This window comes from Gadus morhua, chromosome 15, assembly GCF_902167405.1.
Source record: "Gadus morhua chromosome 15, gadMor3.0, whole genome shotgun sequence".
NCBI classification, from domain to species: Eukaryota; Metazoa; Chordata; class Actinopteri; order Gadiformes; family Gadidae; genus Gadus; species Gadus morhua.
Window position 1 is genome coordinate 11,766,702 of NC_044062.1, and position 15,458 is coordinate 11,782,159.

Sequence of the window (15,458 nt, forward strand, 5' to 3'; positions counted from 1 at the left end):
TGTTCATTGGTTCGGTTTGATCGTTGACCAAGGCGCCGTTGCCGGTGTGTGCAAGTGACCACGTAGTGCACACTCATCTCTGATAGAAGAAGAGCCAGCGTTGTTGTCTGTGTGTCTTGCTTACCATGTGTTGCTCATGTTCACTTCCACATGCTCATGAATTCTGCAGGTATGTCTGTTGTCAAACGTGCAGCTACAGTGTTTGCTGTCATGCTGTGTGTTTTCACGCACATTCATTCACGTGTAAGCATCAGTATGAGCCGCAATTAACCGATATCCATGTGTGTGCTTGTGTTTCTGTCTGACTGATGTGTGCTTGTGTGTGTGTGTTTGTGTGTGTGTGTGTGCTTGTGTGTGTGTGTGCGCGCTCCCCTCATAGCCCTGCTGTCGTCGTGGTGCGAGGAGCTGGGTCGCCTCCTCCTGCTGCGGCACCAGAAGAACCGTCAGAACGAGCCCCAGGGGCCCCATAAAGGGCCCCTGCATCCCCAGCCCAGTATGAACAGCATGAAGCCGGGCCTCACGCACAGGTGAGAGAGGGGCTTTGGGTCATCACACACACACACACACACACAAACACACACCCATGGATGTATCCACACACAAACGCACAACCACGCCCGCCCGCACACAAACACACACACACACACACACGCATGCACACAGAGACACAAACACACTCACAACCATGCACGCACACATAAACACACACAACCAAAGAAATACATATACATGCCCGCACACAATCCCACCGATTAATACATGTATCACTCACTCACTCACTCACACACTCTCACTCTCACTCACACACTCACACACTCACACACTCACACATTCTCACACACTCAGTATTAAATCTAATCTGAGTAAATGGCAGGGCTCATCTTAAGCCTAATATCAACTTCCACCCTTATGAAATATTCATACCGCAGGAGATTTTCTCTAAAAAGGATTTCTTCAGAAGTGCGCCAACGTCAATTTGGAAAGGCATGGAGGGAGTTCTGAGTGGAGAGACCTACATCACACACACACACACACACACACACACACACACACACACACACACACACACACACACACACACACACACACACACACACAGAAGTCAAAACATTTTTCCGTTATGCACAGGAACATTCCGTGCTCAAATCAAGACGCTTCCACGAAGGCTCTGAAGAGAGAGTCTGCTCTCTCCTTAATGGAGGATATGTTGAGTCTGCGCGGGGAAATATTGAACATGTCGTACGCTCCAAGAGAAAACAAATCATTCTCCAAGAACAGCATTTCCCCTCTCCCCTCCCTTCCATTTGAAGCACACACACGTACACACGTACACACACACACACTCGACCCCCCCCCCCCCCACACACACAGACAAACTCGCTCCCCCCTCCCTCCCACTCGACCCCCAACTACCCCCCCCCCCCACACACACACACACACACACACACATACTCTCTCGCCTCTCTCCCCCATGAGAGCTCTGCTTGTTTATTGTATTTCACGCGTTCTCATATTTTTTTTTTGCTCTGGGATTTGTTTTTGAAACTGAATGCCAAACATTCCGAAATGCGCCCAGCGCAGCGTTAGCCAATTTTCAGCAACTCACACCACAAATGTCATCACATTTGCGCGTCGTGTGAGAAGATGTGTGTGAAATGTTTGTGTGTGTGTGTGAGAGCCTATTAAAACTCCTTATCGCTTCCTTGAGAGCTTTTGGCACATTGCAGTGTGCTTTCCACCAATGTTGTGCTGGCCGGAAATGTGTTTTGAAAATCCATAGCCAAACAATTTCCTTTTTTATTGGTTATTATTGCCTAACCTGTTGGCAAGCGATACCTCTCCAAACTAATCACGTTTTCTGGACCGAGACTCAACTTGTTGCCTTTGTCTCTCTCTAATGACTTTCTCAGCATCCAATTAAAACCGTGTGTGTGTGTGTGTGTGTGTGTGTGTGTGTGTGTGTGTGTGTGTGTGTGTGTGTGTGTGTGTGTGTGTGTGTGTGTGTGTGTGTGTGTGTGTGTGTGTGTGTGTGTGTGTGTGTGTGTGTGTGTGTTGCAGCGATGGGTCCTTTCCCTACGACTCGGGCCCCTGGCAACAGAACACAAACCAGGCCCCCGGCTCGGTTTCCGTCGTCACCACAGTGTGGGGTGTGACCAACACGTCGCAGAGTCAGGTAGGACTTCGCCTGAAAGATGGCCACAAATATTTTCCAATACGAAACATTTCAACTAGGTATAATCTTAAAATGATCTGGACATATCTAGAATCCCTCAATGCTGATGGGGGATTCTAGACGGCCAAGGGTGAGCAATAAAATCACATCCTATGAAATATTGGTTTTCTTTGTTGACTATAATCGTAACATCGAAAACCCCTCCCATTCAAGCCAGTCCAGCTTTCAGTTTGATGCTATTTAACATCACACTGTTGAACACTGTTATTGAGTTTTTTAATTCTGAAATGTTCCCACCTACTCTCTGCGATTGGCGCCATTCTAACCTTTCAATCCAGACACGAGTACATTTATCTTAAGTATTTAGCAGCAGTTTTATCCAAAGCACATATGGATGAGGTTGATCCCAATCAAACAATCAAAGCATTCAATCAAAATTAAAATTAATAGAAATGACCTACAAATAACATTTATGTAACTCGATGGAGTGGGCAGAGCAGCTTTAAAAGCCACTAAGACAAGGTCATTCGATATATATTTTTTCAGTAAATAGTTACTTACTATAGAAATAGTGTCTGAGAACCGGGCTGAGCATGATCCTCCCAACACAGTCCCCTGAGGATAACTGAGGGTCCCGTACGTGTCGTGACCACACAGGTGCTGGCCAACCACATGGCGAACAGCAACAACCCCATGAACCAGGGGGGCAACCCCATGAACGCCGGCATGGGGGGCAGCGGGCCGGGGCTCAACCCGCAGCAGTTCAGCGCTCAGCAGCAGCAGCAGTTCGCTGCCAAGGGGGGCCCCAATCAGCAGTACATGCAGCAGGGCATGTACGGCCGGCCTGGGTACCCTGGGGGGCCTGGGGGATACGGCCAAGGGTGAGTTTTAATTTTTTTACTTTTAAGAATGTATTCATTTATAAATTTACAATGGTTTTACTGTTTCTCAATATAACTTTTGGGGATTTTGCTATTAGTATTTGTTAACCCTTTCTCCGTAATAGTGGGCCCATCTTGATATCTCTTTAATGTTATATTTATATTTAATGTTGGTATCAACTGCATCCCTGTCTTATTTTGATGTATTTTTCCCAGTTACCCGGGGGGCCCCAACGGCGGTCCGGGCGGGATGGGCATGGTCCCTCACTCACGCTCACCGGGCGACTTCACCCAACCGGCCGCTGCTGCCGCTGCCGCCGCCGTCGCCGCCGCTGCCGCCACGGCAACGGCCACGGCGACGGCCACCGTGGCCGCTCTTCAGGAGAGCCACAACAAGGACATGAACCAGTATGGCCAGGTGGGTGGACTCGCTGAGAAAAAAAGATTCCATCAAATATTGTGTTATACAAATCCAAGGTACGACTCCTAACCTCTTTCCTTTGCTCTGAAAACCTCTGTTCTCCCTGCAGATGTGCTCCTCATTTCAGATGGGCCCTCAACAGTCCTACAACAGCCAGTTCATGGGCCCGCGAGGCCCTCCCGGAGGCATGAATCCGGCCAACATGGGGTCGCCCATGAACCCCAACATGAACGGCCCCCCCATGGGCATGAACCAAACTCGAGCGCCAGGCATGAGCCCCTTCGGCCCTCACGGCCAACGGATGCCCCAGCAAGGCTACCCCGGAGGACCCAGGCCGGGCATGCAGATGCAGGGCATGAAGAGAGCGTATCCTGGAGAGGTGAGTGGAAGCCTTCCATTAATATAGACCTGTGACATATATGATGACATTTGATGCAATTATTAAGTACCTCAATCAACACGGACGGAAAATTTGCTGTCACAGCAAAAAGGTAGATGGTAGTAAAATAAAAACAATTTGAAATAATGCACAAAGTAAATTTTCATTCATATTAATACATATACATTCTTGAGCAAGTCTTAATCATTTAGAAGCGATGGTGTTGAATACATTTCTCCTCACACCTCTGGGTCTCCTCTTTGCGTCCAGGCCAGCTACGGAGGTCAACAGTACGGGCCCAACGGTCAGTTCCCTCCTCAGCAGGGCCAGTACCCCCCGTCCAACGCCTCCAGACCCCTGCCCTCTCCCAACTACCCCGGCCAGAGGATGCCAGGGCAGCCGGGCCAGGGACAGTACCCCCCCGGGATGCCCATGGGCCAGTACTACAAGGTCAGCGGTCCACCAGACAGAACCATGGTCATTTGATTTAGTATGAGATGATTTGGATTGAAAGGTTGATTGATTGTAGGGTAATCAAATGTAGCATTTCGAATCAAATGATGTCAAATTATTATTATTTTTTTATCAAAAAATCTTTTATCAAAAAATACAAAAAAATGATATAATGGTTTTCATTTTGAGTCCAATCATGAGATTAAAGTATCGTATCAAACCTCTTTACAGCAAGAGCAATTCAACGGTCAAAGTCCTAACTTCCCTGGAGGCGGATTCTCTTACAGCCAAGGCAACGGGGTATGGCAACGTGTGATTTGCTCCCTCTCCCTGTACTATTGTTTAATTATGTATCATGTTTGATGTTCATGTTTGTTTCTTTTGTCTGTAATTTCAGTCCATTTAAATATCGGACTTGAAATAGACAAAGATCTCATCCTCTTCGTGGTTGTTCAATTATTTTTCCCTGTTTTATTACTTATTGCTGCCACACTTTAGACACAACTTTTTAATTGGTGTTTGTTGTTTTCACTCTGTGCTCTGAACATCTTTCTCCGTTGAGTCTATACTTACTGTCAAATATCAGATGCATGCACATCAATGCATTTAAACTAATTGCTTTCGTTTATTCCTTCCTCTACAGCCCTCGCGACCGGGCAACTACCCCCACTCCCCTGTCCCGGGTAACCCAACACCGCCCATGACCCCGGGAAGTACCATCCCCCCTTACCTATCCCCCAACCCGGACGTCAAGCCCCAGTTCCCCCCCGACATGAAACCAAATATGACAGCACTTCCTCTTCCGCCTGGTGAGTCTTCGCCTGGCACAATTTTTGTTGTTTGTTTGCATCTTCGATAGTTATCCAAGGTGCATTTATCGATATTTAACGAAACCCTTTCGAGTTTTCGGAAACAAACGCAGACTACATCATTGTCGTGAAAACCTAGCTGAGGCTGGGAAACTTGTTCTGCGGTAGAGGTTCAACCACAAGGCACCTTTCTGTGAATTTGTTATCCAAAAGAGAAGGAACTAAAACAAGCGGTCAAAAAGAATTGCATGTGGATTATGTGTTAATGACTCATAGCCCCACAACCAACCCATGATTACAGTCAGGTGTGTTTTCCCCCGTCTCCTTGTAAACCGCACAATCGTTTTTTTTTTTTTTTATATATCCAAAAGCTGTCTCCTTATTGGCTCCCTGTGTGCTCTTTCCCAGGCAACCCCAACGAGGAGCTGCGGCTGACCTTCCCAGTGAGGGACGGGGTGGTGCTGGAGCCCTTCAGGCTGGAGCACAACCTGGCCGTCAGCAACCACGTCTTCCACCTGCGGCCCTCCGTGCACCAGACACTCATGTGGAGGTAGGGCCCTTTTCACATGGGCCTTTTGGTGTTTCATTACTCTTGGTAGCTAAAAGACAGAAGGGAATTGTATCAAAAAGTATTCATCAATACAACTGGGGACAACAGATGTAAACTAGCCTCTTAGGCTAACTCTCGCTCACTTACAGTTTGACTGTTGATTAGTGTGCAATGTTCCTGAAATAAACCAATAAATGAATTGAAAATAAAGTATACTTTTAAAGGAGCAGGATAGTGAAGACGAGGCGAGAGTGTTTGCTGCTGAACTAAAATATTAGATTTTAAATAAATTCTTATTCGACGTTGCAAGCTATTCCTAACGTCTCCAAATGCCTCTCTTCCACCTCTGCTGCTCCCCCTACAGGTCGGACCTGGAACTGCAGTTCAAGTGCTACCACCACGAGGACCGGCAGATGAACACCAACTGGCCGGCGTCCGTACAGGTCAGCGTCAACGCCACGCCCCTCACCATCGAGAGGGGCGACAACAAGACTTCCCACAAGCCCTTGCACTTGAAGCATGTCTGTCAGCCTGGGAGGAACACCATCCAGATCACGGTCACCGCCTGTTGCTGTGTAAGTACCACGTTGTCCATGTTAACTACTATGCATAAGGATCGGCTTGTATCGATTGATTAGATTCGATCACAGCTGTTTAGATTAGATGGGTTCCTAATTCAACCTTGAGGGGATATTTTGTTCTAACATGCGATATGAAACACAATATAAATATAAACAGTAGGAATAAAGTCACAAATAGTGTATCAAAACTTCAGTTCAAGGACCCTTCAAGTAGGCCGCGTACATTGGGGATCGAACCCAGTACCCTTTCGTCGGCGAGCCAAACATCCTATCCACTGCACTACCATTCCCCCATGCAAGGACTTATGAGAGTAATATTTATTGGAACGTTACTTTTACCAGAACAGAAGGTTCACATTTGCGTCTGTCATTCAAATTCATCATCCAAATTGTTGTGTTTTTAATGGTGTGTTCGGCTCACTGTGTCCCCACTAATCCGAGCTCTGCCTCTCTGTGTTCTGCAGTCCCACCTGTTTGTGCTGCAACTGGTCCACAGACCATCTGTGCGCTCAGTCCTCCAGGGTCTGTTGAAGAAGAGGCTTCTACCGGCAGAACATTGCATCACCAAAAGTATGACGAGCATTGTTGGGAAAGATGACACATGCTGCATGTGGATGGGTTTGAAATGACAACCTTCTGTTCGGTGACATTTTATAAACCGGGGTACAATGAAGGTTAACTAACTTTTCTCTCTCTCTCTTTGTCTCTGACCTCTGCCTCTCACCCTCTGTCCCTGATGTTCTCTTTATCTCTCTCCCTGACACTCACTCTCACTCTCTCTGTCTCTCTGTACTCTCACTCTCACTCTCTGTGTATCCCTCTCACTATGTTCCCCTTTTCTTTGTTTCTCCCTCTTTCTTTCTTTCTTTCTATCTATCTATCTATCTATCTATCTATCTATCTATCTATCTATCTATCTATCTATCTATCTATCTATCTATCTATCTATCTATCTATCTATCTATCTATCTATCTATCTATCTTTCTTTCTTTCTTTCTTTTTCTCTCTCTCTCTTTTCTCTATCAGTCAAGAGGAACTTCAGCAGTGTCGCTGCCTCTGCAGGCAACGCCACCCTGAACGGGGAAGACGGCGTGGAGCAGACAGCCATTAAAGTCTCCCTCAAATGCCCCGTCACCTTCAGACGCATCCAGCTGCCGGCGCGCGGACACGACTGCAAACACGTCCAGGTAGCATATCACATGGTTACGTTAGCGTAGAACCCAAAGTCCTGATGTGTATACCTTATTCATATCAATATAAAAATGCTACATCTATCTGTCTTTCAGACCAAGCCAATAGATAACAAATCGATCATTCAATCTGCATTAAAACTGGCTTTGTGGAAACTAGATTTGTGGGACACATTGTTCCCCCTCTGCCGTGACCGTATTGTACTGTACGTCGTCCAACACTTGCTCTTCCTCTCCGCAGTGTTTTGATTTGGAGTCCTACCTGCAGCTCAACTGTGAGAGAGGAACGTGGAGGTGTCCTGTATGCAAGTAAGACAGGGAATAGGATGAACTGAACATTTCACCATTCTTGTCATTATTTATAAAGAGAGATGTAAATTTTCTGATTGGGGGGGGGGGGGGATGTCTAGTATTTGACCAGGTGAACGGTACTGAGTTTTAATTGGCTTTACTTGCTCCTGTATTTACTTCACTGTAATTAGTTTTTGACTGCTGAGTTAGGAAATAGTCAACATAATGTTATTAAACTCTTCTTTTCACGTCTTTTCCGCTTCAGTAAAACGGCGTTGTTGGAAGGCCTGGAGGTGGATCAGTACATGTGGGGTATCCTGAACGCCATCCAGAAGTAAGTTCATCAATCAAATCCTGGTGATCCCGTTGATTATTTCATGACTCAAGATACGATTCGATAAGATGTGGTTTGGGTGAAATGCGGGTTGCAGAAAAGACTGGGGCAGTAATAGGAATGAAAAAGAGATGCATCCTAGTCAAAACTAAACACAAAGAGTATAATGTACGTATATATACATTACGAGTAGCGTTGTACATTTAGTCCAACAAATCAGACATCAGAGACAGCAAACGCATGTTCTTAGGAAAAGTGTCTGCAAAGGTTTCCAACCAACACCTTTTTGACTGAGCACTTTAGAAATACACGAAAGCCCCTTCTGAGAACTTCCTCCACTAACGGAAATAAGCTTCTCTCGGGTACAACCTCCGTAACAAAACAGGAAGCAGGCCGTAACCTTGCCTCTCCATGTTTCCAGCCAAGGCTCTCTGCCACCTTCTCCCAGAGTTTCTGTTATAAATGAGTAGGACATATCAATAGCATATATATTTTTGGAAAGCGTCTTTGAGTGACCAAAAAAGGGCTTTATAAATTCTATCCATTATTATTATTATTAATGATATATATATATTTTACTGGCAATCCTATTGATACAACATGCACCGAAATCTCCCATTATCTAAATCACCATTTACCCACCTAACGCTCTCGCTCTCTCTGCTCTCCCTGGTGTAGTTCTGAATTTGAGGAGGTCACCATCGACCCCACCTGCAGCTGGAGACCGGTGCCCATCAAGTCGGAGCTGCACATCAAGGAGGACCCCGACGGGCCCCTGGCCAAACGCTTCAAGACCATGAGCCCCAGCCAGATGACCATGCCCAACGTGGTGGAGATGATCGCCCAGCTGGGGCCTGGTTCCGGACCGGGTCCCGGCTCTGGACCCGGGTCTGGTGTAGGCCTCGGACATGGTGGTCCCGGTTCTGGTCCGAGCCCCTACCAGTCTCATCCTGGTCCACATGGCGGGGGAGACTACGCTGGACCAGGTAATCGATGGGTCCATGGCACACATTGATTCTCTACAGCAGAGACTAGTGATTATTGTTGTTGACCTGCTAGTTATTTTCTACAAGGAAGTCCCTCAGAGGAAGAAGCCCACATTTGAACTGCCAGCTTGAGAACACAAGTTGTTTTATAACATACCGTGGGGGGCTTTTCTCTTATTTTATTTTCGATTACAGAACCAGTTCTGTTTTCTTGCAACAGACACATTTCTGTGCGTGTTACGCCTGTGAGCGAAACCAAAGTCACTTAACTTCATTCATGACATTTGGTATTTTCTCTCTCCCTGTCTTTCTCTCTCCCTCTCTCCCTCCATCTCTGCCTCTCTCCAGGCAACGGTTTCCACGGTCACGGGAACTTTGACTTCCCCCACGGTAATCCCTCAGGTGGGGGAGGTGGAGGAGGACCGGGTACAGGAGGAGGGGGAGGGGGAGGCCCCCCTATGAGTGACTTCATGCACGCCCCCCAGCTCTCCCATCCCCCGGACGCCCCTGGTGGTCTGATGTCCCAGGACAAGCCCCTCAACCATGGGATGTCCGACTCAGTAAGTGGGCCACACAGATCCAGAACACACACCGCGTCTTTTCTTTCTTTGGTTTAACAGCAAGTCCTGCAAAACATCCGGAATGTTGTTTGTCCTCATGGCATTTGTTTGTTTTTAAGCTTTGTCCTGTTTCTTATTTATTTTAGTTTTTTAGCCGAATATGTTAACAGTTAGCCAGACGTTTTCCACAGCGACGGTAGTCCCTGGTCGCAGATGAATACAAACAGACCAGACAAGTAATGTTCTGTGTATGAACTAGCTGGAGACCATTAGCCCTCAGCTAGCATGTGTGCTGAAAGGCTCACGTTGCTGATTCATTTAGCAGCTGCCTGCTGGCCACACAACATGTTTCGTATTATTCATAATCACCAGTGACTAATTTCACTTTTCTCTCCCTTTTCCTCCCCACTCTCTGTCTCCACTCCTTTGTCTCTCTTTCTCTTTCTCATTCTCAGCCTCGATCTCACTTTTCCTCTCTCTCCCCTCACCTTCAGATGTCCCATCCCGACCACTCCCACAATGCCATTCAGCAGGGCATGCACATGTCTCCGCACCACGTGCACCAATCGGGGCAGTCGTTGCATCACGGCGGCCAACCGGGGCAGTCGTTGCATCATGGCGGCCAATCGGGGCAGCCGCCTCGCCAGTCGTCGCAGCCCCAGTCCCAGCATAGCGGGCCTCAGCAGCAGCAGAACAGTCACCCCCACAGCGATCTGAATTTTAACCCCTCTTCGGATGGGCCAATGGGGCAGGGAGCCCAGGACATGCCCGAGCCCTCCCTGGATGTAAGTGTGTCTTGTGTGGGACATCCTTTTGATTTTAGGGGGGTAACCCCTAACCTGACACTAACCATGTATAACAAACCAAAGGTTCTTTATTCAGGGTGAAAGTACATTGAGCTATGGTGTTGTCATTTAAGTGTGCCCTCATCATAGTGTAAAATGGCACAATGTAACAACTGCAACACTCTTAAGTTCTCATGATAGGGCCTGTTAATATATTGTAATGATATTAAGTATTTAGTAGTAGTAGTTGGACATTAAGTTATGACACTTTAATCCAAGCATCCTACTGTGAATCCAGAGCAGGTAGTGGTTAGTCTGCCCCCAGTTAGGCTGCAGACATTGGGTATTGAATTGAGAGTGGCTACCCTTCCTAGCCTCTATCTATCCCTATATTAATATATCCTTCTTCTCTTTGCCCCACAGCTGCTTCCAGAGCTGGCCAACCCTGACGAGTTGCTCTCCTACTTGGACCCTCCTGACCTTCCGACCAATAGCAATGATGATCTCCTGTCCCTCTTTGAGAACAACTAGCCCCAACGACTATACCTTTTCCCCATTGAAACCGTCCCCCACACAGGGTGTCATGACGGTTGCGCGAAAAGTGTGTGTGTGTGTGTGTGTGTGTGGGTGTTTTCTGTCAATAGACACTCCGACTAACCTCTGACCTCACACGGGTCGGACAGCTCCCTATGCATGCGAATGCGCATATAAACACACACACACGCACACAAACTTGACTGTCGTCTTTGCAAACGGATGTGTTTGATAGGAACTTGTCTCACGCAAAGATCTTCGTCGGGAAGTGTGTGGGAATCGATAAGAAGCCCCCCCCCCCCCCCCCCCCCCGCCCTCCTCCTCCTCACCTTTTCAGTGTAAAGACCCCCAACCCACATCTCCAATGCTTCTGATTTTTAAACAACACCCACACCACGGCCATGTTGGCTGGCACTAAAATTGATATTATATATCCATATATGATATCTATATTGACTATTTGATGACTACAAACTGTGCAGATATAATCATTTCATTTGTAAACAACACAGAGGAGAACCCTTTGGAAATAGGAAGGAAAAAAAAAGTGTTGTAGCTTTTTAATTATGTATTTCCTTTTTGTGAAAGAGTGAAAATGAAAGAAGTGAAAGAAAAAAAAAGATTTTAAAGAATTACAGGAGAAACATTGTTTTTATCCTATCTGAAACGAGTTCTTCCAAGACGTTGGCACAGGCCGTGACCTTTGAACCCTGACTTCCTGGGAGGGGTTTGTGACGCTTTGTCACGGACATCTCCTTGCTAACTGGACCTCAACACAGGACCTCTTCACACTCACAGCACTAGAAAGATAAGCTAAAATGTCCTCTGGTGTCAACACAGAAGCACGCTGTCCCAAGGTACAGTTTTTGCAGTCTAACAGGTGTGTACGCAAAGATTTTGTATGTGTGTGTGTGTGTAGGGATGTGTGTGTACAAATGCATGTATTTGTGTGCGCCCACCTGTGTGCGTATATGAGCGGATGTGTGTGTACAAATGCATCTGTTTTTGTGGGCACCTGTGTCTGTTTATGGATGCATGAATTTTGGGTGCGCACCTGATTGTGTGTGTTTGTGTACAGATGTGTGTATGAATGCAAATGTCTGTATAGATGTGTGTGTGTGTGTTTGTATGAAGGCATGTGTGTGTACAGATGTGTGCGTGTGTGTGTGTGTACGATTGAATGTGTTTGTATGAGTGTATGTGTCCGTGTGCTTGCGTGCGTGCGTGTTTGTTTGTGTGTGTGTGTGTGTGTGCATACCTGTGTATGTGTTTGTGTGCACTTTAGTTTCCTTAGGTGCGTATGTGAATTTCAGCAGGCAAAGAAAACAGAATTGGAAAAATAAAAGGGAAATCATACAAAGATGGACGTGACAACAAAATCCACTCTAATGGGTCTGGTCTTAGTGCATTAGTCCCTTCTGGTCCGGCCCCTGTATCTTTAGTTTTGTTGTTGATATTTATTGTGATGTTTTGTCGTCCCCTCATTAAATTGAGTCCCCCACTTTGTTCTAAAGTGCACGTGTGCCAACAGTTCCCTGCTTTTTGTCTCTTTGTACTAAACATGCTTCATCCTTTCCTGGTCCACTTATCTTCTTATGTACCCTTCATATTTATAACTTCCACCTCAATCTCTGTTTCCATTTTTTTTCTCATGTCCCATATCACACACTTCAATGTATTCAGATACACAGCCCTAAAAGTTATGCAGTGCTTTTTAAATTTAGGTTCAGCCTGGATCGTGTTTGTTTACGTTATCGTTATAAGTACAGATCGTGCAGTTACAACATCCTGCTAACATTACGTTTGGTCCGTGCAAACTCTTGATAACAAGAGGAATAAATTACGAAAGGACACAATTATGTGAAATTGCTTTGGCATTGATCTATCTGCGATTGCACTCCCTGGCGCACCCACACTTGCAAGAGGGAGTATTCACTGTAATCCTTCCACAGCATCCATACAATCAGATGGAGAGCTTCAGTTCAGTTGGGTTGAAGAGTTTTTGCGTTTCTCTGTTTTTGCTCAATCTCAGCCTCGAGCGTCATTGCTGAAATCTATCATGCATGTAATTTACTGTATTTCATTTATGTTAATTTGGAGTGGCAGATAGTGTCATGGCCGTCGTTATTATTTGATTTTGTTCGCTGGATAATCAACACCTTGGCCACAGAGCCACTGCTTCAGAGCTTCATGCCTGAATGCCTCATTGTTCGTTTTCATTTTCTTTAATTTTTTACAAATGTCTCCTATTTAAGTTGAATTCATACCGCTCTCATGTTACTGCCACGCTACATTCTTCCTTTTTATGAAGGAATTAACCCAATTGCGTAACTCTTTTTTTACCTATCTGTTGCAAAAAAAATCCATTTCATATAAAATACTGCCCTGTGAATTATTTGTGATTGTAGCAAATAATTAATGTAATATTTTTTACCTGGCTAGTACAAAAATTTAAATTTCTCAAGAAAGACAGACTCGCCCACGCAAACACACACACAGATACAAATACACACAAAAAGAACTTGATGGAAAGCGCATTATTGTAATAATTAAATCACCTTTACAAACATACTTTCACTGTCCATGCCAGCAGATATCCCCCTTGTTTCTGTTTAATTTCCACTGTGACAATGCATCAGTTCAAATAATTTGTGGACACATCAAGCAGGACAAAGTATGAATTACTTATAAAAAATATTTTTTTTACTTGCTTGTGTTTTATGTTTGTTTTCATCATCCTTATATGTCCAAAATAGCCTGTACATTTGTTTGATATTGAAACAAATAATCGTGTGTATTTTAAGTGAGAATATACAGAATATTCTGTAATTTCTTGGCCGGGGATGAGCTTTTTGATACTTGTGGAGGGAAAAGTGTGAGGATTGTTTGTATTTGTATCACATTTTATATTGTTTTAACTTTAAATTATTATTTTGTCGAGTGTCTTCTTTTTTGTTTCAATGATTGATTTAATTTGGTATGAATGTATGCAGTAAAGGAAATTTAAATATTTCTTGTTGACTAGCTTATCTCAAAATGGATATTTTACTCATTTAAATAACAGAACACAACAGTCAATGTGTGTGTCCTCAGAGTTCGGCGTCTTTCATGTTTCACATATCATAGTTAAATCAATATGTATTGGTTTGTTTATCTGTCTATCTATTTGTTTGCACTGCCACATTTGATATATTATGATTCCATACACAGTGTATCACAACTTCCAATTCAACCCTCCACAGGAAAAAAAATCTAAAAGATTCATTTTTGATGCTCCCTGCCCAGTCACAAATTGTACAGTTTGGTCTACGTCCTGAATATAGAAAACAAGAAAGACAAAAAAGAGATATATTGTAAAATGAAACATAAGTCCGGAGAGTTCCCCTCCCTCCCCTCCTATATTCGATCACAGGTTTGGATGTAGCAAAAAAGAGGGGCGGTCGATGTACATAATGTAAATGACAAATAGACACGTTAACGGAAAGTATTCATTTTCTCCAGGGGAGGGGGGAGGGGGAGTGTGCATAGTGTATCTAGAATTTGTAAAGCTTGCATTCTCCTGTCAGACATTGCGAATTGAGAGAATGGAACCATGTTTGATGGCGTCTGTGCGGACCACTCTAACCACGCCTGTTCATTTGTGTAAAAAACTTTATGTGCCCCCCAAAATGTTGCGGTGTCGGTGGTGAAGGGGGGCGGGAAACAACCTTTTTTTTCAGTTTGTGTAATAGTGAACCTCCGTGTACTTCTCTATTGCCTGTGTACTTTATAAAGGTGCTACAAAACTATTCGGAGCCTTTAAAGGTATAATTGGGACTCGGGAGACGTGGAGCCATGATGTTTGGCGCCTAGACCCAAATCAAGTTTGTACAAAATTTTGTCAAATTTTTATGCAATTTGGCAAAATTTGCTCGAAAATGTACAATCTGGAGCCATTGACACACACGGTGACAGTTTTCTCTTTTGGTTTTTGTACATTCTGTGTACAATTATTTCATATTCTAAACTGGTCAGATAAACATATTGTGATTTTTAGTCTTGCAAATCTGTATGTAGTTAGATGATGTGACATCCTAATATTTATCTAATAAATATGTATTCAGATGAAACACAATGTATTCTGTGTCAGACATCTACTCCTTTAGTCATTGCATCTTTCACAACCAACACTTTGACAATATGATCAGGATGCTGGTTGGAATGAAGTACTAATTGCAAGTTGTACCAATGGCTTAAGAATTAGGCAACTAATATCGTTCAACTCTAACTATTTACTAATAGTCATTATCATCAAACATTTCATGATGCCATTTTTTTAATCATAGATTTAATCATAATTTAAAAAATAAATAGATTACTTGTGTTTTAAATGTTAGCAGAAAGAAATGAGTAGTTCGAGTTCTGTTTAATTGGATTGAAGGGATGTTTGGGTTTGGTTTGACCTCGCCCGTGTTGATGCAGTTCTGTTCAGTGTCCTCTGGGTGTCGTTGTCAACACCCTAATTTTATATGAATTCACTAAATATCTTCT

The 15,458-nt window shown here is 44.5% G+C and overlaps 1 protein-coding gene across 4 annotated transcripts in view; it reads left to right on the forward strand.

Annotated features, from left to right (window-relative positions):
• Nucleotides 1–15,046, forward strand: part of zmiz1a (zinc finger, MIZ-type containing 1a) — a 110,726-nt gene extending 95,680 nt beyond the window's left edge. For 3 of the 4 annotated variants that reach the window (XM_030378313.1, XM_030378314.1, XM_030378316.1), the window contains 18 exons: nucleotides 380–527; nucleotides 2,059–2,173; nucleotides 2,831–3,054; nucleotides 3,271–3,472; nucleotides 3,585–3,854; nucleotides 4,125–4,304; nucleotides 4,539–4,607; nucleotides 4,951–5,116; nucleotides 5,525–5,666; nucleotides 6,031–6,241; nucleotides 6,712–6,817; nucleotides 7,275–7,435; nucleotides 7,680–7,747; nucleotides 7,995–8,063; nucleotides 8,742–9,049; nucleotides 9,398–9,609; nucleotides 10,065–10,394; nucleotides 10,818–15,046. In XM_030378313.1, coding sequence (XP_030234173.1) covers nucleotides 380–527; nucleotides 2,059–2,173; nucleotides 2,831–3,054; nucleotides 3,271–3,472; nucleotides 3,585–3,854; nucleotides 4,125–4,304; nucleotides 4,539–4,607; nucleotides 4,951–5,116; nucleotides 5,525–5,666; nucleotides 6,031–6,241; nucleotides 6,712–6,817; nucleotides 7,275–7,435; nucleotides 7,680–7,747; nucleotides 7,995–8,063; nucleotides 8,742–9,049; nucleotides 9,398–9,609; nucleotides 10,065–10,394; nucleotides 10,818–10,925 — 3,089 coding nt within the window. In that variant the 3' untranslated portion in view covers nucleotides 10,926–15,046. The remainder of the gene's footprint in view (nucleotides 1–379; nucleotides 528–2,058; nucleotides 2,174–2,830; nucleotides 3,055–3,270; nucleotides 3,473–3,584; nucleotides 3,855–4,124; nucleotides 4,305–4,538; nucleotides 4,608–4,950; nucleotides 5,117–5,524; nucleotides 5,667–6,030; nucleotides 6,242–6,711; nucleotides 6,818–7,274; nucleotides 7,436–7,679; nucleotides 7,748–7,994; nucleotides 8,064–8,741; nucleotides 9,050–9,397; nucleotides 9,610–10,064; nucleotides 10,395–10,817) is intronic. The other variant, XM_030378315.1, reaches the window with a different exon arrangement.
• Nucleotides 15,047–15,458: the final 412 nt, after the last annotated feature.